This window comes from Excalfactoria chinensis, chromosome 4 (genome assembly GCF_039878825.1).
Source record: "Excalfactoria chinensis isolate bCotChi1 chromosome 4, bCotChi1.hap2, whole genome shotgun sequence".
NCBI classification, from domain to species: Eukaryota; Metazoa; Chordata; class Aves; order Galliformes; family Phasianidae; genus Excalfactoria; species Excalfactoria chinensis.
Genome location: NC_092828.1, coordinates 27,257,730 through 27,284,814, shown reverse-complemented (window position 1 = coordinate 27,284,814; position 27,085 = coordinate 27,257,730). Strand labels below are relative to the sequence as shown.

General features: G+C 38.0%; 2 protein-coding genes across 27 annotated transcripts in view; one reads left to right on the top strand and one right to left on the bottom strand.

The window, feature by feature from the left end:
* PCM1 (pericentriolar material 1) overlaps positions 1-9,647 on the bottom strand; it is a 39,206-nt gene extending 29,559 nt beyond the window's left edge. For 7 of the 25 annotated variants that reach the window (XM_072336687.1, XM_072336692.1, XM_072336703.1 and 4 more), the window contains exons 1-6: positions 9,269-9,646; positions 5,055-5,184; positions 4,199-4,444; positions 3,022-3,294; positions 2,310-2,480; positions 1,996-2,112 (exon numbers count right to left, since the gene is read on the bottom strand). In XM_072336687.1, the coding sequence (XP_072192788.1) occupies positions 1,996-2,112; positions 2,310-2,480; positions 3,022-3,294; positions 4,199-4,444; positions 5,055-5,150 (903 nt within the window). In that variant the 5' untranslated portion in view covers positions 5,151-5,184; positions 9,269-9,646. Of the gene's footprint in view, positions 1-1,995; positions 2,113-2,309; positions 2,481-3,021; positions 3,295-4,198; positions 4,445-5,054; positions 5,185-9,268 lie in introns of all 25 variants that reach the window. The other 18 variants (XM_072336713.1, XM_072336699.1, XM_072336702.1 and 15 more) reach the window with 10 other exon arrangements.
* A 67-nt stretch (positions 9,648-9,714) lies between these two features.
* FGL1 (fibrinogen like 1) overlaps positions 9,715-27,085 on the top strand; it is a 27,810-nt gene continuing 10,439 nt past the window's right edge. Inside the window, exons 1-6 of one of the 2 annotated variants that reach the window (XM_072336720.1) lie at positions 9,715-9,852; positions 10,582-10,634; positions 11,156-11,174; positions 17,710-17,934; positions 21,638-21,713; positions 25,730-25,910. In XM_072336720.1, coding sequence (XP_072192821.1) covers positions 21,648-21,713; positions 25,730-25,910 — 247 coding nt within the window. In that variant the 5' untranslated portion in view covers positions 9,715-9,852; positions 10,582-10,634; positions 11,156-11,174; positions 17,710-17,934; positions 21,638-21,647. The remainder of the gene's footprint in view (positions 9,853-10,581; positions 10,635-11,155; positions 11,175-17,709; positions 17,935-21,637; positions 21,714-25,729; positions 25,911-27,085) is intronic. The other variant, XM_072336721.1, reaches the window with a different exon arrangement.

The following is a 27,085-nucleotide window of genomic DNA, read 5'->3' as shown; positions in this document are numbered from 1 at the left end:
TCTACATTTTGTTTGATAAGCTTGACAAAAAATTTAAATCTTTCATGTGAAAAATCCTCCTTTTTAAAAATCAGATGGAAAAACAAAGCCAAAGAAAAGCAAGAAACAAATTATAGGCTTTAAGCCCCTTAGTACTCCCTTTCAACCAGAAATCTTTATAAAAAGCTTTACAAGAGCATACATCTTTTCTTTTGGCTAAAATTTGTGAATTTCTGTACACACGAAGTGTCTGAAAGTCAAATTTGCACGTTTTCCCAGAAAGAGAACAGCAAAACAGGAAGAGTCCTCTAACAACACATATAATCAGAACATCTTCCCTACAGCTGGTACAGTTACGTGTTACTGGCATTGTTTTCTCTGCCAACACTTCAGACTTCAGAAAAGAAAACTGACAAATACCTCTAAAGAAAACAGCTCCAGTTAAAGAAAACAGCTCCAGTTAAAGAAAACTCAGTGGCAGGGCAGATGAACACAGATAAGCAAGCCAAACAGAAACATTTACGGCAACAAATACATTTGAAGCAAGTTAACAGAGACAGAAATGAAAGAAAATCAGCACGCATAAATCCTATTTTAGAGGCTAAAATGATATGCTTGAAGTGTACCTATGAAGGCAAACTATGTTTTTGGCTATAAATCCTACAAGGCCAGCCTTCCCTGTCATTCAGAGCAGGTCAGTCACTTTTCCCTTTTGGGTTTGCTGTAACATCAGTGTCTGTAACCTGTTCTCATGAAGCTGAATACGCTAGATTGCCCTCAGCACAGGGACAAATGCTCATACTAGAAGATATCTCCTTTATTAAATAGTTGAGCATTTGTGCTCAGCTTAACATACACGTTTACATGGCAAACGCATCCACTTCTATCTTGTCACATATTGAAAACTACTATCAAATAAAACCTACTAAACAGTAAAGATAGTCCCAGTCTTACAGTTTTAACAATGATACTCCAGATGGAAATCAATCTTATAGAGCAGAAGCATCCATTCTGCATGTAAAGAGACATTAACCACAAAATGAAGCACCAAATAGAAAACAAAACTTTTTTTTTTTTTTTTGAGATGGAGAAAAAAATCAAATTTTTGTGCATCTTAAAATTTGTATCAGTCCTTTTTTTTTTTTTTTAAAGATTTTATGAAGTTAAATGCATACACTGCACATGTAAAATTGTACTTCTCTTACAGTGACAGAGTTCTTTCAGAACTAAACATACCTACAAAGACTCCTTAAGATTTTAACTGCTGTTCTTCTACCAAGCACTTTACTTATCATTTGCAGAGCACTTTAAATACTGTCTGGCTACAAGAGTACCAACTACTAATTCTCCTCAGAAAAGTATTGAAAGATGCTAAACATAAGTTGCTGTTAAAATGCTTTCTTATCTAGAACAACAGTTTGCAATATAAAAACTCTACAGATAGGAAAGGAGATGGTCTGTGTACTTCAGAACTAATTCAGAATATTTTCTAAAAGGTACCCAACTCTCCAAATAAAGAAGTTCCTGAGTTAAGCCAACACTTCAACCATATTACTAGAAAGGCACTTAACTCATGACCCACCAATAACTCATCTATAACCCTCTCACCTTCACCCAACAACAGCAAGCTTTCATCTTTAAAGTTTTTCTGTTGATAAGGAACGACACATTGAAAGTTATTCAATCCTACATTAATATCATGCATGCATCCATCTGCCAAAATACATATTTAACCTTTTAATCTACTTCTAGGAAAGGTTAAAGATTGTCTTAAAAAACTCATCAAGAAACACTGTTGTTGTGACAGAATCATTTTTTCCCATGTATATTGAAAAAATCCTGCACAAAGGTATACCTCCTGAACAGAGGGCTAAGGGAACTTAGCTTGAACTGCATGTCACCGTCACAGTAACCAAGAAAAAAAAATAAGAACAATAATAATAAAAATAAACAACAAACACTCATAACTCTTCATTTCTGTCACTTTAATTACTAAATTACTAAAAGGCAGCTTACCATGGTATCTGAAGCCTCAGCTTGCACATCAGTGTTTAGCGATGTGCTCTCACCTACAGAACCAGATCCCACAGCTGAATCTATAGTCCAAACACCATCATCCTCATTTTCTCTAGCCTGAAATATTTCAGTGGCATAAATAAAAAGCTATATAAATGGAGCAGTAAGAATAAATTAGGGAAGGTACTACATCTCATAAACCAACACCCCCAGTAGCACCATCAAAACAGCAATAGTCAACTTCTTTAACAAAAAAACAATATAGAATTGAAGCTTACAGTGCAGAAACAGACATATTATGTTCTCAAACTTACAAGCATCTTTTGCAAAAATTTCAGATAGGATTTCTCCTGCTCTTTAAGGTGATCTATAAGGTGTGATAAACGCTCAACATTGGCCGATCTTTCATTTTTCTCTACGAGATCATCCCGCATGTAGCTGGCCTTAGCAATATAGTCGCGAATTTGAACTAGTCTGCTGACAATCTGTAAAGACACTGTAATTACTGAATGTGCTCAGCAATAGCTATAAGGTATTTAATGCACAAAACACAGCGAAAGCAACAGAAATAATTAAGTAATACACTGTACTTTCAATCATATAGGCACATTTATGTAAGTGGTTAAAAATTAAAAGCCTTTAAGGATACATAAAAGCATGCAAGAAATTGTAAGGCTGAAGCACAGAGCTTCTTCTTGATATCAGCTAAAACAGAATTGAGCTCATACTAGTAACGTGAAAATACTCAACTATGAAACTATTCTTTGGAATTCTGTAACAGAGAATCAAATGAATACAGCTTCTTTTACTTTCTTTTAATAATTAGATTTCTAAAGGACAATACATTGCTTTTGGTTCAATCTTTTCTTCGGGCTGCCTTTTAAAACAGTAGAAAGAGTATTTCTAATACAAAACGAAGTACAACAGTTACACTAAAAATTAAGAAAAATGCACTGAAAAATAATAGTGTAACTGACACCTTTTGAAGAGCCCATGTTCCACAGACATTACAGGCTATACAAGTACCTGGCTACTATCCATAGTTGGTTCTCCTCTTCCATCTTCTTGAACAGAGAGTTGACCATTTTGCAAGAAATCTTTGTTTAGAGCAGCTCCAAACAGCTCTTTACATTGCAATGGCTCTCCACTTTCCTTTTTTTGGGAACCTGACACAGGACCTTTGCTTTTGTTAGTGTTTATCTGCAGTGACAAGAAGTTGAATGTTTTTTTGCTTTCATTAAGTTGACGTTTGTTGTTAGCAGCAGTTGCCCTGCCTTGAGAATCACTTCCAATGCTTCTCTGTGAACAAAGAGAACAAAGAATAATTGTGCTTATTTGTGATTTTATAGTTCCCTCGTAAGTTACTGACTAGACAACAGCTAAGCAGTGCCAGTAATCCTTGTCATACGGTTTTCAGAGAGCAACCTACACTCTTAGAACATCTGAAAAGCACAAGAGCTCTGTAGTTCCACAGAGCTAAACTCTCCTCATCCTTGCTCTGGCCTCTACCTTTTCTATAGTGAAAGGCATCCTACACACATTTCTGGAGGAAGTTCTGCCCAGCCTTTATATTCTAATGAATCACATTTCAAACATAATCATTACAACTCTAATGAGTTAATAACAAGCTTTGGCAAAGACTAACGAAGTTCTATTCTGGAACTGTAAAGAAACAATAAATTTGCGCTAACAAATTAACCCCTCCAAATTTGCAATGCACTGGACAATGGAGGGCCGAATATGTCAATATTCCTAAGGAAGCACTTAGAGCTAAAGAATTTGTGTCCCCCTTTTTCCACATTACAGAGGTACAACTTCTACTGCTGCTCCTCCTCTGCTTAAGCTGCAGGGATAATAGTGTTCAGAGTCATAAACTACATCACTTCCAGAGCAAACTTTCAGAATAAAATAACAGAGACTTTTAAGTGACAGACAAGTATGAGAAATTAAAAAAAAAAAATACTGGTTTTAGGACATAGAATGTGGTGATAATTGAGAGGAACAAAGTAAAGACAGCTGGCAGAGCCTAGGGCATAGAAAAGCCAAGGTTCTGAACTTAAGAACTAGAACTGCTATTTGGCTCCCACAGTGCATTTAAGCTATGCACTATGAAAGCCTGCTTTATTCATCTGACAAATTATTAAGAGACAAATGAACAACTTCTGTAGTCACGTTTATAGTGAAAGCTAATATTCACACAAACCTGATCCAGATCACTGAAATTTATTCTTTGTTTAAGCCTTTCTAATTCAGCCTGCTCTGGAACAGACATCTGAGTCGTGTATCGAGCATGAGGAAAACTGTGAGGAGTTCTGGTCTTCCGTCGTCCCATTCCAGGTGAAGATTCTGGAGATATATCATTAGTAAGCCTCGTCTCAGCTTCTCCACCAAGCTTTTTCTTGTTCTTTTCTGATGATCTGTTTGCTTTTTTCTGTTGACTTCCCCAATCCTTAAGAAAAAGGAAAGAAGAAAACTCATATTAGCTATCCATGTAGACAAAAAGTAAAACTTCTTAATTTGGTGAAACAGTTTACTTCTATTTTAACAGTAAATAAATAAATAAAATTAAAGGGGAAAAAAAACAAAACAAAACAAAAAAAAAAAAAAACACACATTACAAAGCAAAAACAATTTTCTTTGCCACTTATGTGAAATCTGTCAGGCAATTTCTAACCCATATAACTCTACAATGCCTTCAATTTGTGTAAAATAAAGCCAAAATTCTATTTTTCTTCTTTGGCAATACACTTAGACACATTAGAACTTTCAGGAATAAGAGGTTTCAGTTCTAATGACACCTAGCATGCCTGTATATCTAGCTACTTTATTTTATTCAAAACACCTCCCATAAATGAGTTTATGGATTGTACAATCTCTGAACGATACCTAACAGTTGCATACATATAACTCAACTACTTTTCTTGATTTTGTAGATGCTTAACTGAAAAGCTGTAATGATAGTGCTTAGTTTTTTGCACTGTTGCCTGCCATAACAGAATCTACTTGTTTCTTTCAACGTACCACATAAAACAACAACTGGGAGCTAAAGTGAATCATACCGTGTTGTTCAGCCTGTCATCAAGGCTCTCATTACTCCAGCTAGGCAAGTCCTGATCATTCATGCCGTCTTCAAATGGACTGCCTCCTGTTGCCATGGCAAGCACCCAAAAAAGAATCTAAAAGAAACAACTGAAAGAAATAAACTTCATTAAAATCAGTTTATGTAGAGTTTTTTGCAAAGAGATCTTATATGACAATTACACATTCTAGCAACCTAAACCTATTAATAAAAACGTAATGCAGATATCATCATTAAAGACTAAAGAAGTAGCTGGGAGGGAGGATGCTGTGGATGTTTTTTGTTCCTTTTTCATAGGCTTTGTAAACTCCAGCTTTTCTTTATAAACCACTGCTCTTAGGAAGTAAATGTGCTTTTTTTCTGAGGATCCTAATATACCTGACTTCAAAAGTACACTGCAGAGTGCTTGCGAAGATCACTTTGAGACTTTTCAAGCCTGCAATTCCAGGTCTAGTGCTATCTATTTTATACTGGGCCTCCAAAGTTGCTTGCTGTTAGTTGAACTCTGGCACTTTTTTTCAGTTTTAAGATGCTAACAGCAAAGTACCGAAGGCAATATTTGCTGATAAAACACACAAGAAGCAGACATCAATAAAAGCATTCTTACTTTCCCTACTACAGGTTATTTAAACAAGGATACCACTTACATACCAGCTTCTAGCAAAACCAAAACAAAATACTTTTCCTAGAACTTTGATCTTCTCTTTAACAGTATCTTTCTGTACAGCAAAAGGAATCCTATATCTTTGAATCTTTCACACTTATTTCCAGTTTTGACACAAATAATGAAGTTGTTTAAGCTGAAAGACCAAAAACAAAGTATTCCTTTGTAGTAAGGAAATTAGCTCAGGCTGCTCAATAGCTGCACCCACCACCAGGCGGCAATAAGAACTGGGAATTTTAACTGCTGCTAATACAGCCCCACTGTGCTCCAAACTTGTTCTTTATAACATCTGTGTAACAAAAAGTTCTGTTACAGATACAAAGGATACAAAGTCTTGCAAAGAACCACTTTCTCAAAGTAAGCTTAGCTACAAAGTTGAAACATAATCCCAGTTTTGCCTTCAAGTGAAACACGAAGAAAAACTGCTTATTTCTTACCATTTTACTGGATCCTATTTAGTATCAGTATAATCAAACCCAGTCAAAAAAATAAATGATGACGTTTAAAGGCACATGTCTTGTTTAACTTTTACAGCATTTCACCAGAATCACACAGTACAGCCCTTTCAGTAGGTTCATATGTACAGAGCGATACTTTCATGCAAGCATAACCAAATACCGTATCATGAAGGAAATGGGATCTACAAGACATGGCCATTCTACCACAACATCTGCAATTGGCTGTGGATCAATCTCAGCCTTGCTAACAGGCAGTAATTCAGCTTCTACACTCACTATCAGATTCACAATGTAATTACATCTGCTGCACCTTACTATCCTTGCACATTCATTCATGACCCTTTTTTGCTTGGCACTTCTAACTTCTGTGATAAAACAATTTGAGTGTTCCATCCACAAGCCAGCTTGGCCAACAAACAAAATCTGAACAGAAAAACCCCATGAGGTTTGAATCAGAACGTCTTCCTCATCTGTCTAATCAAACAGCGGCACGTGCTCTGCCTGCTGGCTCAAGGAAAGCAAATAGAAGCCATGCCATCAGTAGGAGGAAAACATAAGGCAAATCTATAAATCCACACGTTCTGTGCAATTTTCACTCAGTTATTTTATTTTAGAAAACAAAACCATGATGTTCTTTCACATTTGTCATGTAAAAAATGCAAACATCTTATGAGAAATTCACAGGGACACGCTTCTACCAACACAAAGTGTACATGACAACCATTCAAGATAAACCCATAGGTATCAGTTCAGCTTACTTTAGAAAACAGCTATGTTTTTCTAAGAACTTGTCCACTACAGAAAAACCATTTAGCTGTGCAGATGTGCAAGATCCAACATTTGAACTGGCACTCCGTGATGACCTACACCACTAAGCACAGTGAGTTCATCACGACAAGATTAGAGACCATCTGGGGTTACATTCGACTTTAGTAAGCCACTTCCTCATAATGCTGTTATATAATTCTACTAAAACTGCAGTAAAACAGTTTTTTCTTACTTTTCACTGCAAAAACAAACAAACAAAACCCAAGAAGTGGAAATATTTCACTTCATTTAATACCTATATATATTCGCATTTATTTCACTTAAATTTTTCACAAAAGCTATCTTCAACTACTTTTGCTCTAGGCATCAGCCTGGAAAAGAGAAGGCTGTGGGAAGATCTCACACTGGCCTTCCAGTACATGAAGGGAGATTACAAACAGGAGGGAAATCAACTTTCTACACAGGTATATAGTGACAGAACAACTAGAAATGATTTTAAACTAAGAAGGGGAGATTTAGATTCAACGTCAGGCAGAAGTTTTTCACTGAGAGGGTGGTGAGGTGCTGGAATAGGCAGGCTGCCCAGAGAGGCTGTGGATGCCCCATCCCTGGAGGTATTCAAGGTCAGGTTGGATGGGGCTCTGGGCAATCTGATCTAGCAGCTGGCACCCCTGCCCTGAACTTGATGATCCTTGGGGTCCCTTCCAACCCAAGCCATTCTATGATTCATTCTAAATGCAACGCTCTGAGTTGTCTTCTCAGCATATAAGGGTAAGATACATGCCAAAGTACCCCATCATATACAGCTCAGAAACCACAGTGACCTTACTGCTTCAAGTAAGGTCAGTAAAGACCTTCAACAAGTGGACTGTAAGAAAAATGTTTAACAGCACTGTACTCTTCTCAGACAGGGAGTCTCTAAACTTTCCTACTGTCATCTGGGATATTCCCAAACAACTTATATGCAAGCAAACTTATGTTCACAGAGCTATGCTGATTTTTTTCTAAATGCAGTAATGAATCAAAGAGGTTCAGCCAGCTTTCCCTCTTGGAGATAAAGCTTTCACATAAGCAGTATTGTTTTTCATCCCCAACATATTTCACTAATTTGTGTATCGCCTTACTTTCCAGTATACCGGTTATTGCCAGATGAAATCCTCCTATAAACACTTTGGAGTCCTTCCATTGTTCTATTTCTGCAAGCAGCAACCCAATACCAGTCTGTTTCTTGGACAATGGGGAATCCATGAGAGCTCTCTCTATTTGTGCATGTGCACACTGCTTTGTAATATTACCAGGGAGATGAAAACACTTTCAAGTATATTTACTACGGTAATGAGAAAACAGCACACAAGATTACAGTCACAACATTTACACATCAAACCAGCTACGCAATTTAGAGTCACACATATTTTGCAGTCTACAGCAATGTGCAAATTGCCAGAAGTATCACACGAAGACATGCTAATAGAATGAAAATTCCTAAGACATGCAAGATTTTTTTTCTGCACTGGATTTGCTGTTGGCACTCTCCTCTACCACAGCATTCACCTCAGTTGCAAGAGATGTGAGCAATACTTCTCTTTGTGCTCAGAAGCTTGAAAAGGTTAAATGAAAAACACAGAGTCATAAAAAGCCTTCAAAGAGCCATAAAGATGGAAGATGGTATCAAGTATATCTTAAAATTCAGATTCTGAGATATGCCCTCCTCACTGAGCCCTGTAATTTAGCGTTAAGTCATGAAACACCTACACAGTACTGCCAACCGTGTGATACCGACACGCAGACGACAGAGAAAGCTCTCCCGCACGGCACAGCCCACACGGAAGCATGGAAAGCCACAAACCTAATCGGCACAGAAATAATCACCCAGACCAAGGGAGGACCACACGCTGCAGCAGCGCACACTCAGGGCCCAGCGGGTCCCGCCGTCATCGGCAGAGCAGAACAGCGTTGCAGCCTGAGAGCCGTGGGCCTTGGTGAGGCACGACGCAGGCCTCCCGCTCCCTCACGGCGCCGGAGCCCGCGGCAGCGAGGGCGGGCTCCGCTCCGAGCGCCGCGGGCAAAGCCGCGACCGTTGCCGACGCCCCGCCGGCGTCTCCTTGGAGAGAGGGTAACGCACCCCTTCCCAGAGCGGAGAGGCGCGACTGACTGCCGCCCCGCGGGGTCTCCGGGCCCGCTGCCTCCCCCCGGCCTTCCCCACAGCTCCGAGCAGCGAGACCGAGCCCACCTCCTCCCCTAAGCCCGCACGACCCCGCGCCAGGCGGCCGCGCAGCCTGAAGGCCTCTGAGAGGATCGGCTCACCCCACGGCGGAGAGGAGGTCACCCGGGCCTGGTTTCTCCTCCACCGCCGTTCACCACTCCCGAGCTGCCCGGTCGAAGACTTCACCTTCGAGCGGCGAAGAAGAGCAGAAACCGAGGGACTCACAGCACTACCTCAAAGGCCACCGCCGCCATCTTGCTCGCCGCACCGCCAGGGGAACGGGAGGCGGCCCTCGCGGACGGATACACACGGTTACCTAGTAACGCGGCCCTCTCATGCCCCTCCGCGCTGCGCAAGCGCCATCCGTGCTGCACCGCGGGACAGCTGAGGGGCGCGGCTGCCTCTTCCCGCGCTTCTACGCGCCTCCGGCCCGCGGAGCGATCGGCGGAGGACAGCCCCAGGGCACGGCGGGATGGACTCCAAATCCCAGCGTGCAACGCTCCAGGGAGCGCGCTCGCGCCTACGCTACCCTCGCGCAAGGCCTTCTGGGAGCTGTAGTTTTTCAGTCAGAGCAGCGCTCAAGACTGTAACTGAATTAGCGCGTATCCAGCGCTCGCTCGGCGAGGGTTGCCTGCTCGCTTAGCGTTGGGCTCGTTTCGCTTCTAAAATGAAAAACGAAAACTATGTAAGTGATTTTACCAGGCTGATAGACTAGTAAAATTATAACATCAAAACTGCAAGCTGTGAAAAAGGTTCAGAAATTCTTTAAGACAGTACCGACTTAGAGTGTGTTTCTGTCTGCGTTTGTTTGGTCACCCATAGCTGAAACATACAATGTTGGAAAGGAGGAAATCATAATCCGTCCCACCTGCTTTTCCAGCATTGGTATTGTACCTGCTCAGCTGCTTGTGTTCCTGCTTGCAGCTTGCAGGTCTAGGTTTTTAACAGTGTCTTTGGTGGAACATAGGGGAAAAAGAAAAGAATTAGTCAGTGTTTAAACTGGCTGGGTTTGTTTGTTTGTTTGTTTTGTTTGTTTGTTTGCTTGCTTGCTTCTTGTTGTTTTTTGAGAGTGATTGCTATGTTATGATTTACAGTGGGCTCCTAGGAGGGGCTGTCCCATTGCCAATAGGAAAAGCAAGCTACAATGTTCAGGATATACATTATGCTGAGCTACCAGAGCAGAAGCATAAAATACTGCCTAATCATCATAGTTCATCCTGGGCCAGAGGCGTTCTACTGATACTGTATGGAAGCATAGTTAAATCCTCATGAGATCCATGTGATAACATGTAGTAATGTGTTTTGGTCTAAGGGGGGGGAAAGAAAAAGTAAACACATTAGTCTATAGCTTATTAAAGGAACAAACTCTGTGAAATAGTTTCTTTTCTATAAATATATGTATATTTCTCTCCAGCAGTTGCCAGGGGATTGAAGGAATAGATCTGGACCACACGTAGTGTGTGAAAGGTAAGTCATCACAGCATTTTGCTCCAATTTCTGGCTACATGACTGTATATCTGTAAGTGAAATCACTTCAAAAAGAATCTGCAACAGAGAAACTCTGTGTGTAATAAATAGATCTTATTCATCTGTATTATACTTTACTAATATCCTTTTATGCTGGCCTGGGTACCATGCCTGGATACTCGGCACAGTACTGGCAAGGTTGCTGTTGGTTTTATATTGTCATGGTGGCATGCCTTCCACTGCCCAGCAGGTGGAAGCAGAATTTAAGAAGAAAAAAAATGCCGTAGTAGAATGACTACCGTTGCATTTTTTTACTGTGGTTACTCTTAAAATACACACAGATAAAAAATTACAAGTTAAGGAAAAACAAATTAAATAGGTATTTACCTAAACAATTACACATAATGTATTGATAGTATGTCTCTTCTAGGCCCTTACGGGATCATTGTACTGATTTCCATCTGACATAAATTATTTTTCTCTTCTTACTTTGCTGTCTCTCTTTTGGAAATGGCTACAAGTTTGTTCTTATGAAAGAAAGTAAGTACCTAATGAACTCCAAAGAAATAAAGCAGTACCATCTCCTCAACACCAATTATGTTGTTGTTGCAGGGGGGGGGGGGCAAAAAAAAAGGCATAATAAGCATTAAGGGACCTTAGATTGCACTGCAAGAAGCATTATTTTAAGTTGTTCTCTCTTATGGTCCTAAAATAACATCTCAGGATTGGATGGAACTCTGAGTCAATACAATATAGCTTACAGAATGCTTTGTTAATTAAAACAAAACAAAAAACATATCTTTCTTGGGAAGTCCCATTTCTATGCAAATGAACCTCTAGACCAACACTAATTCCTCCTGCAAAGATTTCTGTTATAAGTCCTTCCATCAGCAGACACGCTAATGAATGCACCCTCACAGAAAGTGAATAAATAATAAATGTTTTGAGGTACTTTTCAATCCTAATTAAATTAGACTGTGTCAGAGATGTGATGATTTTTCCTTGTATATCTGCTGCTCTTATCTTATTAATTTTACTTTATTCTATATTGAAGGGAAAGAAAGCAAACAAGATGTGGATGTATAAAAACAAGAGACAAGAAGAAGCGAAGGGTTAGAGTTTAAATGAGGGTGAAGAGATATGAGGAGTAGTTGAAGAGAATTATATCTAATAGCATTGAAGCAAAGGCAGTAATTACCACAGCATTTGCTTCAAATAGTAGTTGTCTGTTTCTTTGATTATTTTGTCACAGAGATAGTTTGGGGTTTTGGTTTGTTTGGCTTTTTTTTGCAAAAATGAAACTGGGCAAAAGTGCTACATACATATGCTACATATGGCTACATACCATCTATCAGACTACTGTACTGAAGTTATTTTTTCCTATTTTTGCATAACATTGGTCTAGAAAAATGTTTTCTAGATGTACAATTAATAGGGCAGAAAAAAACAAAAACGTAATCAGTTTGGTTTTATTAAGCATGCTTATTTCACACAACCAAAACGCATCAGGAGGACTGCTGTTGCTCTGCCTAAGCAGCCCTAGGAGCATATGTATTGTTTTCTGCTTTCAAGGCAGATTCCATTACAGCCCATTTTGAAGATCACTTTAAAGGAGGTTGCTGTAGCACAGAAATTAGCAAGGTTATAAGCACTGTTCCACTTTTAATTTCAGATCCAGTTTCACAAACAAGCTCCAAATTCAGGGCTTAATCTGTCTGTCCTTCTTTGTAGTTTAGTTCAACACTGCATTTGATACACTATACTCTTACTTATGTAATCTCACCTGCTTTTGTTTGTTTCTGGTTCAATAATAACATCTGCAGTTCATTCCCTGGCCAACAAAAGCACTTAAACTCTTTTTTGTTTTGTTTTTGTTTTTTAATTGGATGTTCTGAAATGATAGATTTGTGTTAAACAGGTATTTGCAGATTCCTCAGACAAGTAAACAGGAACAGCCTTTAATTCATAATATCTGGGATGGTCATTGCGCATTACGACGTTGTCCATGATTTCTAGACTTGTTACCTAAACACCTGCTAGACTAAAGGAAAACAAAAAGAAAACCTAAAAAATAAGCAGGAGAACAATTAAATGATTGCATAGCTTGGAAGTATCACATATTTTTCCCTCTGAATTGAATGAAAGGTCAAGAATATTCTTCTTTGCTCTTGCATTGAGTTCTTCAGCAAGTCACCTGTCTACCATATACTTTTCCACACAGCAGAGCTTAGTTCACATTTGAGATGTGTACTATATGGTCATTACACCTTTAACTTCTATTATATGATCTATCTATGCTAATAATACTGCTGTTGCTACTATCCATGGGAGGAACCTCTCATTTTACATTTTTTAATGAGAGATGTTAGGTTTTCCTAATATTTTGAGTGTTATAAAACGATGTTTCATTATGTTGAATTTACTGTCTGTGATAATGAAGATTTGTTGCTGATTTCTGTATCATGTGTCTAAGTTTTATACTTCTTTCTTAGGTTATACAAAATGAGGTTAATTATTCAATGACTGAAATTTCTTGCTGTTCCAAGAAACAGTACAAAATAAGGTCATTCTGTCATTTCAATTCTTGGCCTCATCAGGGAATCACATTAATTGTCCTAACATTTCAAATTCATCATGCAGTTATGCAAAACGTAGATCTGTTATTCATGTACTTTACAGTGCAGTCACGGGTCCCAGTCCCTCCGTGCAATGTATTTACAGTGGATGAAACCTGTAGAGATGTAAAAATTAACTTCAGTATTTTTGGTCTAATTTGCCTCTGCCATTGCTCTCAATGGAATTGTGATAAGCCATTTTGAAGAATACATGTTAAAAGAATCAAAAGTTAAGTTTTAATTTATCCAAAAGTAAGCAAAGTATTGGCTTGCATCACTCTCATTCATCTGGTATTGAAAAGCAAAGTATTTATAAATTTTATGAGAGGAATAGTTGATTGTAATGCATAAACAGCCTCATTATATACCTTAGGCAGATAGGCAAGTGAAACAATAAACAGCCACTGTCTGCTTTAAAGACTGAAACCTCTGGTGGATCATGTAGATTCATGTAGCTTTTCTGAAGCCTGAGCACCACTGAAATGACATGGAATATTACCTCATGGAACTGCACATCATTGGAATGATGGAAGCAGGAGAGTAAAATATGGGAAGAAGGCAACAATCAAAGAAAAATTGGTCAGTAGGGCAACTGTGGGAAAGAAAGAACTCATGATAGTGCCAAATATGCGGAGAATTAGAAGAACGAACAATGATACTGTGTCATTTTGATGATTTCTGTTATTGTACAACAGAACTTAGAATCATAGAATCACCAAGGCTGGAAAAAACCTAAAAGACCATCCAGTCCAACTGTTCACCTATTACCAATAGCTCCCACTAAACCATGTCCCTCAGCACAACATCCAAACATTCCTTGAACAGCTCCAGGGTTGGTGACTCCACCACCTCCCTGGGCAGTCCATTCCAGTGCCTGACCACCCTTTCTGAGAAGTAATATTTCCTTATGTCCAGCCTGAATCTCTCCTGCCACAGCCTGAAACCATTCCCTCTAGTCCTAGAGGGAACTTCATAGGCTATCCTGTAAATAATAACAACTGCATCAAAAATGCCCATTGCGAACACCTCATGAGTTTGGGGGATTTGTACTGCTAAGAGCACAACGCTTTAACTTCATACGGTTGTGTAGCTATTCTAAAACTTTAATGTAGCCATCTTTCATGTGAATGAGTAGCCCATGTAAGAGAGATGCAGTCTTTTAACTAAGTAGGATTCTCTTTAAGTTGTTGTAGATTATTCCATAGGAATCTTGAAATGCTGAATAGCTTTCATAAGTAGGATCACTAAGGATCTATTAATGCTGAAGTTCATATGACACATTCTGTTTTATCAAGGGGGGCTCCATATTAGCATGAAGTAACTAAAACATATTTAACATTCAGAAATTCAGGGGATGTAACTTAGTTAACAGTTTGGTCTGCTTTAATAATCGTGGGAGCCATAGTGGCGAGGCTGGTCTGTTTTCAGTAGTGCGTGGGGACAGGACTAGGGGCAATGGGCTGAAACTTCAGCATAGGAAGTTCCGCACGAATGTGTGCAAGAACTTCTTTACAGTGAGGGTGACGGAGCACTGGAACAGGCTGCCCAGGGAGGTGGTGGAGTCTCCTTCTCTGGAGATATTCAAGACCCGCCTGGACGCCTACCTGTGCGACGTGGTGTAGGGAGCCTGCTTTGGCAGGGGGGTTGGACTCGATGATCTCTAGAGGTCCCTTCCAACCCCTATAATTCTGTGATTCTGTGTAATAACTCCAACATAGCTTTTTCATTATTTTACTTATTGAATTTGTGAGCTAATCTTCAGTACGTATAGTGCAAGTGAACTGCTGAACAACATAAAGTAACCCCATGCAAGTGAATGGCATTGTAATCATTTTCATCAGTGCTCTCTGGAAAATTAGAAGCCATTTAACACAGCAGCCAGCTATGCAAACAGCTATGAGAAATTTGTGTAAACCTCCTATGCAGCATTTTTATTTGTGGAATAAACTAACAATGTGAAGATATAATAGTATTCTGGCAACTGGTACTTGATCAATTATGATAACTACTGAACCAGATTTGATTATAAATATGGGTGACAATTTTTAGAGTTAACTAAAGAAAAACTGTACACTTATTATTGTAAAGGAAGCTACCTTTAAAAACATAAACATGCAAAGGAAAGTGCATAAAGCTGAAGCTGGCTTATCATCATAGTATCATAGTATCGTGCGAGTTGGAAGGGACCTTAGAGATCATCGAGTCCAACTCCCGGGATTCGAGCCCTCTAGTGTAGCAGAGCGGCAGTTATCCACTTGCGCCACAGGGGGGATTCGAACCCGGGCCTCTGGTGTTGCAAGCGGCAGTTCTTCCACCGTGCGCCATCTTTGTTTTCAGCTCTGTTTCTGTGACAAAATGAAAATCAAACAGATAAAAAAATGGTTAAATTTACTCATTATTGGGGATAACTGGGTATCATATTCAGAAAAAGCCTTGTGGCTGAGCTGAGGAACTGAGCAGCCGCTTAAAAGCATTTTCTTCATACTGTTGGAGGCCATTTGCCCCTGGTTGGATGTGTAATGCTGACTGCATGTTTTCAAATGCAATTTGAATCAACCCTCAGATGGCGTCCATTACATTGTCTTCTATTTTATCCTTAGAATTACACAAAACAATTCAGAGAAGAGTACAAACAAATTAATTTGTAACAAGTGGAATGAAAGTATTTTTTTGGTTGGCAAGCAGGAAGTTACCATGTCATCGTTGTACAATCTCTGACGCTCTCTAATTTCTATGTGACATTTGTGATTTAAAATTTTTCCAGATAAATGCTATTTATAAAACTGACTTTTAACACCTATAATGGAGTTTATTATGGAAAACTAATGATTGAGTATACCAAAAAAGCATCTCATGTGCTTGCAATTTCTTTTAAGACTGAGTGATAAAAGGGTAATATGAACGCGTTATCTATCATGTATTTTTTGGTTTTATAAGCTGCTAAACTGCTGCCAGATAAAATATCTCGGGAAATACATGGCTGAAAGTTCTAATATATTTGGAGCAAAGCCTACTGCATTACTCTGTTAGCTGTTTACTGAAAACTTTTCCAAAAATAAAAGGATTTAACACAATGGATTTTGCCTTGCTTAGGGGAGCAAGCACGTGGATTTAGTGTTAAAATGAGCAATGTAATTTTATTCTTTAAATGTGCATTTGTCAAAAAGCTGATAAAAATAACTAACTTCTATGTGTTTTTTCACTTCTGTGAAAACCATCCCAAGAGCAGCAAATCTGAACAAGGTTTGTGTGAACAGCCAGGCCTTTTCCTTTTGTGCTTCTATTATTTCCATTTGCATACTCTTAAAGAGTCTTCTATTTAATATATTTATTTTTGTAAAATCACTCAGTTGATTTTTAGCTTATAGACCCTCTGAGTAACATAGATCTAACTTGCTGCTGTATATAATTCTTGCTTCGAATTTAATTCATGTTTGACTGAACCACAGCCATAGATTTTAACCATCTAGCTGTAGTTTAAATGCATTAGATGGTAGAGAATCCACTTGTAGTCATCAGAAGTTTAAATTCTTGATAAATCTGAGTTGAAAACATCATGCTTTTTTCAGCTTTCTCAGTTAGAGCCTATACACTGAGTTGTATTATGCTTTTATGTGCTACATCAGGAGTCATGCTATGAACAGGTACAATCCCTCCTACCAAAAGTCAATAACCATAGTAAGATTCCCAGCAAGAATTAACTGCTGAACACTCTTTAAATGATTTTCAGCGTAGGCCATTCATGAGGAGTTTCAGTTACTTGAAACTCAGAATTCAGTTATAATGTAATGTAATTAGTAAAAGAGAGATACTGCCAAGTAAAGGGGGTCCAGATAAGACAAAAAATTAATTAAAGGTTGATTAGTCCTCAAAAGTAAGTTGAGAGTGTGTATTTGTGGAATGTAAAGCTCTTTTAATGTCTGTTGTTCTGCATTTCCTTAAGAGACCGCTTTGTGTAGAAGCAGTCTAGAAAGCGAAATCATTTGCTGAGCTATTTGGAAAGAACCAGCACTTTAGGAGAGCAAAAACTCAAAACAAATTACATTTTTTAAGAAGCACGTTGTGTTCATCTGGATCTAAAATGCTTATATTCAAAGTGATGTTTTCCAACTGAGTCACCAAGATCATGTGCTTCTGGGTGCCTTTCAATTCAGCTAAAAAAATACCTGCATCACACAGGATTCTTTCTCTCCCTCCCTGTTCTCCTTAGCCTCATCTGTACTATTTTCTCTTTTGTTTGTTTTAAGCAGATTTTTATTATATCAGCTCTAGCCAGTAAGTTATAGTCTGAGAGTGTTACTGATCAGTCAAGTCAGTTAAGCTCTTTTTACCTCTGAAGTCTAAGAGATTTAGGTTCTTTTTAAGGAAATCTGGATGTCATTCTGACACCAATTTCTTGGATCACAGCAATAAAAGAAAACAAATGATTATTTGTTATTCTTGGTCTATTTTTATTTCAGAAGTGCTGTGTTAGGCACAGAATGATCTTCTCCTTCTTATGGTGCAATCAGTCTGGAGAACTGCAGCTCCTCAGTAACATTCCTGCCCACTGACTCATTGCAGATGTAAGCCTCAGCATTACAGAATTTAATAGCAAAAACAATCGCAGTCTGGGAAGGGATCTGGAATTCTTTGCATCAGCTTAAGAAGATTTAACGGCTTTGAGTTCTTTCCAGAGCACAAAGGTAAATATTTTAGTTACCTGTGGGGGAGGAAGAAAGAATTTAGCATAATTTGGATAGCTGTGGACTAAAAGTAGTTTATTTGTGAAAGTCATATAACTTTGTACCATGTTGCTAATGAACTATGTATGTTATTTCAGTAGTATTTAGCTATTTTGCTATGATATCTAGCTAGTTTGTTAATTAACTTCATATTCAAATTTGTAGTTCTTTAGTTTGTAACAATGCATAGCTCTTGGATGAGGCTTGCTTTCTAGACCTAGAAGTGGATAAAATCATGAACAATTATCCATTTTTCAGATAAGGAAGTGGGCTAAATTTTTATTGTACTAATTAAACCAATGCAAAATTTGTGCATGAGTTTAGTCATCTAAACAGGTTTGAACTCCAAATCAGTAGAAGTCCTTTTGGCAGACAGATTCTCAGGTTTGCCTGTAAGGAAGGCCCAGACACAGAAGTGCAAAAGTCTTCAGAGTTAATTTTCTATAATTTTAATTATGGAGCTATAGGAGAAATCTTTCCATATCATCATAAAAGTACATATTCCAGGTAACCTCAGACTATATGCATAATTTGATATAAAATTTCAAAGTTTCACAAGATTTGCACTTAAACCTCCCTTTTGCTAATACAGAAAGCAGCTATTAAAGGCTTGTGCTTTCAACTAAAAAAACATTACAGTAAGATTCCTCATTCTGTTATGGCATGCTAATTAAGCCTCATATCTATTATCTGAGATCTCTCTCCTGGGAATGGGTATCTTCTGCACGAGTTATTTTTTTATTTATTTGAACTGGCAAACACCAATGGTTTTATAACAAAAACTTTGAATGTTTCAACAAACACTATCCGTTTAGACTTAGCCAGCATCAGCAATACAAAAAAAATAGATATGCAGTTGTTCTCATCTAAGACGTGGATTAAGATTTGGGTGTTCTTAAGGTTCTGTTTGGTTTTTGTTCCAGCTTTTTGGAATTAATGCTTTTACTGCATTGGGTTTATATATGTTATACTTCCTCCCTACATTTTTAACTATTTTGCTTTCTTGGTTCATGTCTGGATAGTGCATTTTAAATAGCTGTAAAGAACCAGGATAAATATTTAAGTGAATGGATAAATTAGTTTGAGAAATTGCCTTTGAAAGCATTTTTTTCCTAGAGCAAGACTTCATGTTTCACTTGAACACAGTTTTAGCTTTACATATCACCAGGAAATAAATGTTCACTTTTAGAGAACTGATACTAAACAGATATTCTTGAAATTTTGCATAGAAATATGGAAAAGTAATCAATTATCCCCACAAATTCCCAGACTAAACATACGCGGTGTATGCAAAGCACTTCAAATGTGTATGGGCTATTTGATCCTGTTACATAATTTGTCACTTCAGATAGCTATTCTGGCCTCTCAGTGAATCTCCTGTAATTTTGGGATCAGATAACCACAGAAATTTGTAGCCAGTGAGAAACCAGCTCAAAGATACAGGGTACATCTAGAACCAGCACTACTCATTCTTAATGATCTCTTCTGAGTCTCTGCTACGCAGTTACCAAAGCAGAGGAGCAATGTTAGGTCAGCCTTTTCCTGTCAGAGTTGAGTTATAGTGTCTTCTCTTAGTCTTCTTGACTCTCCCCCCCGCCCACCCCCCCAAGTACAGCGGCCCAAAGACACTACTTTCCTCCCACACCTTATTCTTAGTTCAGGCACATGCTGCATTTTTCCTCCTGTGTCTTCTGTTTTAATGCCTTCCCTGTTTCTGGATGAAAATCTGCCAAATGTTGATCTCAGTTACACCCTTTAATTTTCCTATGACCATAATGAACTCAAACATATCCTGAGTGACCACAAGATCATTAATGCACCTTGGCTTTACTGTCCAACTTCCTATCCAAAAAGGAAACTCCATAATGAGAATATCTTGGGCAATATGTTTAAATCATCCCTTGATTTTTTTATGAGAATGCTGAAGTGATTTTTAAAACATTGTCTTCTATGTGTAGCCCTTATGAAGTTTCTCACAACAGGAACATGTGTTAGAAAGAGGCACCTTTTATCTTCATCTAAAGGTGACAAACCAAACCAACTGCATTTACTGAATTTACAGCTTAAATACAATTGATAAAATAAATTTGAAGTGATTTAAAGCTGGTTTTCACAGGTTGATTTTTAGGGCATTAGCTAAACATTTTGCACTGTAACTGTTAAAATAACAAATCTATTACTGGAGTGGCATTTTGCAAAGATAGTCCAAAAGTTTGGTGTTCTGTACTGTGTCAGAGCAGGCCAGGAAATCCCACTCACCCTGTATTTATGCCCATGTTTGTCTCATGTTAGTTCTGTATCTGTCCATAGGGAGGGAAGAACAGAGGGGGAAAGGTGAGATACACATAGGAGACCCTGTGATTACAAGATCTGATGTGACATACTTTATCTGATATGCATGGAAGAGGGACTGAAATTATCAAATACAGGTCATTTGTAGCCTGCCCAGGCAGTTAACATACTGTTTGCCTATTGTGGTAGAGTAGTGACCAGCGTCATTGCAACAGGTAGCAACAGCTGCATAGTTCATGAAAAGGTATGTTTTGTTACAGAAAAAGCTCTGAAATCCAAATTAATAACAGAACTCAATGCCAGGGAATTCTTGTGAATTCAGTCCACCAGAAAAAAAATCCCTCATCTGATCACTTGCATCAATTTAAGTATCAATTTAAAATTGCCTTTTGTATAATCTACACAAATATTTTAATAATAAGAAGATTTGATTTCTCATCTGTGAGCTTAAAGACCTATATCTACATTGTGGAAAAAAAAAATCACTTTATAATAGCTAATGTTTGCAAAGCAATCAGATACAATGGTGTTATTTAATCATATGAAATAAACCTCATATGAAGTAGTTAGGAAATACTACTTCTCTGAAGAGAACTACTTCTGGTCAGGCAGCAGAATGTGCTGCCCAGGGAGGTGGTGGAGTCAGCAGTCCTGAAGGTGTTCAAGGAACGTTTGGATGTTGCGTTGAGGGACATGGTTTAGTGAGAACTATTGGTAATAGATGGATGGCTGGACTGGATGGTCTTGTAGGTCTTTTCCAACCTTGGAAATGTAAGGGGTCATACAGTACAAAATATTCGTGAACTGATAGCTATGTATGTAATCCTTGTCACCGTTAGAATAAAAGCTGATATTACTTTAAAAAATATATATATTACTGTGTGATAGAAAAATTATCTCCATCCTTCCCTGGTACACAGAAGTTGCACAAGCCACTTTCCTTACTTTAAGGATAACCAACTAAATTCAGATTTTAATCATTAAATGCAAGAGAGGCTTTTCTCCTAATTTTAAAGGGCCAGCAAGGAATACTGTCCTGCTTTTTAGAATATTTTAAAGGGCTATTTTGCTTTTGTCTTGTTTCACAGTAGCTTGTGCATTTGTAACCTTCAATAACCGTCCTGAAATGTGCAGAGACCCCTGATACATAATAGCCTAAAATGGTAGTTTTTATTTTCACTGTTTTAAGTTGTGCTGGTCACACTATTTAAATATTATTAAAAAACATAAACATACGCTGTACTCGTAAAATACAAGGATACAATTATAGTTTGGTTAGATTATTTCCAATAACATTTGAAGATATCAAGTGTAAATATTTAGCTTTAATGCTTACACTGACTACTGTTTCCCTTGTTCCTCTGCTTCACAGGTTTGAAAGAATGAAGACTTTGATAGTGATTGATTTTCTCCTTGCAGTTAGCTTGATAGCTACCACTGGGAGCTCTGTGAGTTATACTCATTGTGTTTAGACTTCGTCTTAAATACTTCACACCTCATTCTCTGTAGTTCTTAGAATGCATCTCAACCAGATTTGATGGCAGAATCTTTCATTTAAAAGACTGTACTACAAAACAAATCTGAAGAACTGGGGAAATAGCCTCTGTAGTCAATGGAGACAAGCTTTTTATAAGAAAAACAAAAAGGTGTACATGCATATACAAGAGGGTATAAATGATCAGGCGAGAGCCTCAAATAAAGTAATTTGGTTTGTTTGTTACTTGAACTAGTATGGAACAGAAGTCAGTGGAATTCCTTCACTAAGAAGGTATCAATGCATTAATACAAATGATATAAGAGAAAGCACTGAAGGCAATTGTTCCATTCAGTGGTAACAATAACTCAAAATAACACCTTTAGTTTTGAGCATTATACCTACAAGCAGGCAAAACTCAGGAATTGGTAACAAATAATGAGCTTGGTGGCTGCAGCAGTAGCACGCTGATACAAAAAAACGAGTATTTCTATTCTTTTCTATCTGATTGATTTGCTGTACAAGTTCTCATTTAAGAAGACCTACAGTTTTACACTCTTTTGTTCCCATGTTATAACTTACACTGAGAAACAATGGCCGTTATTTCCTTTACCTCTATCTCCCAAAACCTTTTACTTCTTCTCCCAGCTCACCAACAGAAATATTAAAACACACTCCACCAAAATACTTGTAACCTCACCATAATACTACAATGTGATAGAAAGTACAGCAATAATAGCAGAGTAGCAAAGCCTTTAGCTACAGCAAATAAAGACAAACCCAAATACAACCACAAAAATGATGAAAAGGAAGGAAACAAATCTGCTTACCTTCAGAAGACCTCAGATGTGTAGCAATCTCTAGTAAGACTCCCTTGCCTCCACTGCCAACACTTGAAAGAGATCTGGGATGGGGTGGATCCTGGCTCCACCCCTTATGGTCACTCAGGTAAACTGCGTGCACCTTAGCTCCCCTGGGTTGGCCAGGCCTTCCCAGTAGATGCTCAATCACTGCTTCAAGCCATGACCTAGCATTTCTGCTACAGTCACTAATCCTGTATCTGTTTTGGATGTCCTTCCTTCTTTGATATTCAGATCCTGTCAGAAAACTTGGAGATTTAATTGTTGATTCAAATTGTTCACATAAGTGATTGCTGAACTTAGAACTGGGTGAACGTAACTGCTTGTGGCATATTGTAGCAGAAATATAAAGTCACAGCTTGTAAGAGTGATAGAGCACCTAGTAGGAAGGCGCGGCCTACTCAGGAAAGCCAGGATCCACTCTTTCCCATACCTCATTTAAGGGTTGACAGTGGAGGCAAGGGTATCTTGTTGGTAATCCTTGTCTACCTGAGGTCTAATAAAGGTAAGCTGTCTGTCTATGATTGTTGTTTTTGGGCTTATCCTCGCTTGTAGCCTAGGACTTTATTACTCTATTATTATTGATGTGCTTTCTATCACATTATAGTGCTCCAATTATCCTGTCCTGTGGAAGCTGTTTATTTGCCTAACTGGCTCTGTAGGGACAGAATAGGAAGCATCTGTCTCTGTGATCACCTTTGCTTACAGAATGAAGAAACTTGCTGCTTTCTATAGACTAGTGAGAAAGAGGCATTACTATGAAGTATACTTGCTTTCTTTTTATTTTTTAGTGAGAATGTTAAAGGCAGTCACTAATAGTAACTAAGAATTGGGAGTGTTTGAAAACTCATTTCTAAAAATTCATACTCTAGTATCATCTGAGATTATTTTTTTAAGCTCATTTAGAGTCTAAAAATAGAGGGAAAAACACTACAAGTGAAGTTCTTGTGTTTTCATAGTTCTTAAAAGTACCATCACTTTTAATGAGAGGACTTCAGATGCTAAGTATTTCACACAACCATGACATAAAATGAAGATTATGAATACATGTTAGTAGTTTAAATATGGGACTGCATGTCCACAAGCAAAGCTGTCAACAACTGTTAAGTAATTGCTTCTCAACATGTAGTGTAAACAGTTGCTTCGCTGAAACAGAACAACTTATCTTCAGTTTGTTTTCAGACAGTGGGCTCTGCTGTCTGCTGCAGACGGTCACAATCAAACTCGCATTTTTAAAGAATTTTACTGCTGTAACAGTTTTAATTTAATCCATGCCTAGCAAAAGGAATAGCAGCAAGTTATAGCCTGTTACAGGCATTTGATAGTGATACACGAGGTAGGGGCACACTGAAGTTGTATTCCAGAAGATTTTTGAGGGAGTGCTCTAAATTAAGATGGTGCTCGAGGGATTTTAGGTCATTAGATAATTTTTAAAATGTCTTCCAAAAACATTGTCACTTAATAAATTGTGCCTCTCAATTAACAACTCCTCTTTGTGGTTAAGCATTGAATGGCTTCTCAGGAGGCAGTAGCAAGCAGTTAGAGCCTGGAGGCAAATTTGCTGTAAAAGCTGGTTAGTATGGGCAGCTCAGCTGCACAGAGGTAGCCTAACTGCCTTGTCCTGCCACCTGTATATAACTTGCTCTTTTATTCTACCATATATTAGTTTGCAGTTTAGCAAGCTTGTGATAATATGCAGCAATACTTACAGTAGAGGCCTATACTCAGGATCATTCTGTATAGTCAGCATGCTTGAACACACTTTTTCTATGAGACTGAATGTTACAGTCAAATGGAACATGATGGCTTTGAACCATTTTAATAAAACTACTGACATACATTCTTTTATCTTCAAATATTTTATTGAAATTTATCAAGTTACTTTTGTAAACAGAAAGTGAATTGCATCCTAGTATTTAAAACACAACAAATTATCTTGGACATAAGCAACGCATTTATGTTAGAAATAACAGCACAATGATGACAGTTTATGTGTAAGTTTAATGACAGTAATTGAAGTGTCCCTGATTTTTAACTAGTGTCACAAGTAAGTTATGAAAAAAAAATTCCACATGAATTAAAAATAAAACACAGTTTCTTGCCAACGCTGTTAGCTTACTCATAGAGCCTGTTCTTGGAGCTGTAGAGAATTACTAACAGTGCTGCAGGGAAATATCCAACCAGAACTGTTTCTGCTGGATAGAAATGTACAAAATTGTATCAGCTTTTCAGACAGAAGGAAAAAAAAATCACTGTAGCAAGAAAGTGACAAGAAACATATTGGTGGTAGTGTTTGTGGAAAACAAATGAAGCCTGAGCACGATGCAAATGGAAATATGCTGATGCTAGTGGATATAAGTATGCTACTTCAGATTTATTTGTTCCTTAAGCGTGATAGGGCAGTGTTCTAACATATCAGCTCTTCCATATGGATGGCAGTTGTTACAGGCCTACATCCTTAGCTCATGTGGTTAAAAGTTATCACCATATCAGAGTTGCAACACCTTCCCTACTCTTGCATAGCAAAGTTAGGTGTACAAGTCACAGAACAATACTGACTTTAAGCTGTTATTTTTTTATGCCTATATTTGCAGTTTCTTAGGGGCTAGGTATTGTAGCAAGCCAAAAGGGCTTTAAATTTTACAATATTTATGTTGGTGATCTTAAGACTCTTATCATAAGAAGTGTGTAACCTAAAAGCATTTAAAAATGAACAATAAAGTTCAGAAAGTATAAATGTGAATTTGTTGAAGACTCTGGGAATTTCTGAGTCTTAACAATGTTAGCAGCATTGCTCTATGGATAGTAAACATCTGTAGACGATGAGGTGATAGAGAGAAAGTGATCGTTACAATAGGGTCAGGTCTGTAGTGTACTGAGTCCCATTTGCATGTTTCCAGTGAGAACTGGTAGCAGAGCCACTAAAGAGAAGTTACATTAGCAAAGCAGATATGGCTGCACACTCCAGAATACCAAATCAGCTCAAAAAGAGGTAACATTTGGGGTGGAGGTCAACATAGGGTTTGTAAGGAATTGTGGAAAAATACTTTATTCATATTAGATTTTATTTTCTTTCTCACATGTTAAACATGACAAAAAATTATTTGTTTTATAATATTTCCCTCTCCAGGATCTACAGAATTGTTTTCAAGAGCAGATACAACTTCAGGCCCAGGTGAGACTTCTGGAACATCGTGTGAAACAGCAGCAGTTAAAAATTATACAGCTTTTAGAGAAGAAAGAGATACAGTACAGTGACAGAGGAGATGAAAACAGTGTCATTGACTTGGGAGGAAAAAGACAGTATTCAGGTTAGAAATGAAGCTATTCATTTCTGTCCATTGTAGTGATACCCAGAAGCTTTAGCACAATCAGACCCTTTGATGTGTTGTCTTACAACTCACAGAAAATTGTTTGTTTCAAGCACAGTGTTCATCTCTTACCTAGGCCTGCTGTCCTGTGGAAAATCTCACGATACAAATGAAATCAGGATTGAAGAGGTTTATTAAATTTTTAGTAGTTCATAACTAAAAAACAATAATTAAACAGTATATTTAAAATCATTATCAGCAATACAACAGAAAAAAGTTAATAACAGGCATTTACAGAATGTTAGTAAACTATTACAGATTTTTAAAAATCCCTTAACTCATTGCAGGAAGTTCCGACACACAGGATTTAGAAATGTTGTGGTCAATCTCGGTTCACATTTACACATTCTCAGGGTTGCAGGCACACACTTGCTCTTGCAGAGGTGGATAACTCACACTTTCTCTGGAAGTGCGGGTTCCCCAGTTCACACACACACCTCCTGGAGATGGAAATCTGAGTGCAATGGTTTGTGCACCACCTTGCTGCCTGCAGACTGCTAATTCATACATAAGTGAGAAAGCATCCTGGAAGTTCACATACAAACATCTGATGTCTAAGCTCCTACTTATTGTAACCCATGTTGTCAATCCAGTAGCCTGCAGGGAGGCTTTTCGTGGTGTTCACTGGGAAAGGTTAGGTCTGGAGGTAGGTCTTGATCTTGGCAGAGCAACTATTGGAAGTGCAAAATCTGGTTTAACTGGTCAGTTATCTAGGTCTGGTCTCTTACACCCATCTACACACATTTGTAGGTTTCAAGCTGACTCATTTTTTCTCAGAAATAATTTGGTTTTTTCCTTGTTGTTTAAACAGCTTTTTGGTCATTTTCAGAAGATTTCATTACTTGCAATTTGCTATTTAGAATTATCAGTTTAGAGGCAATCATTGTCTCAGAAAAGATATTGTACTTGTACGCAGTGTACACTCATATCTCTATCACATCAGCTATTGTTACCTTCCTTGTGTTACCAAGATGGGAGCTCTACAGACACGTTGACATCTATGATAATGCAGAAGGCTGTACTTGCTACAAAGAGCTATACCTTTAAAGTGGCCTAGAAAACGTACATTTTAATTTCTATTTCTTTGAAATGAAATATCATTATGGAATTATATT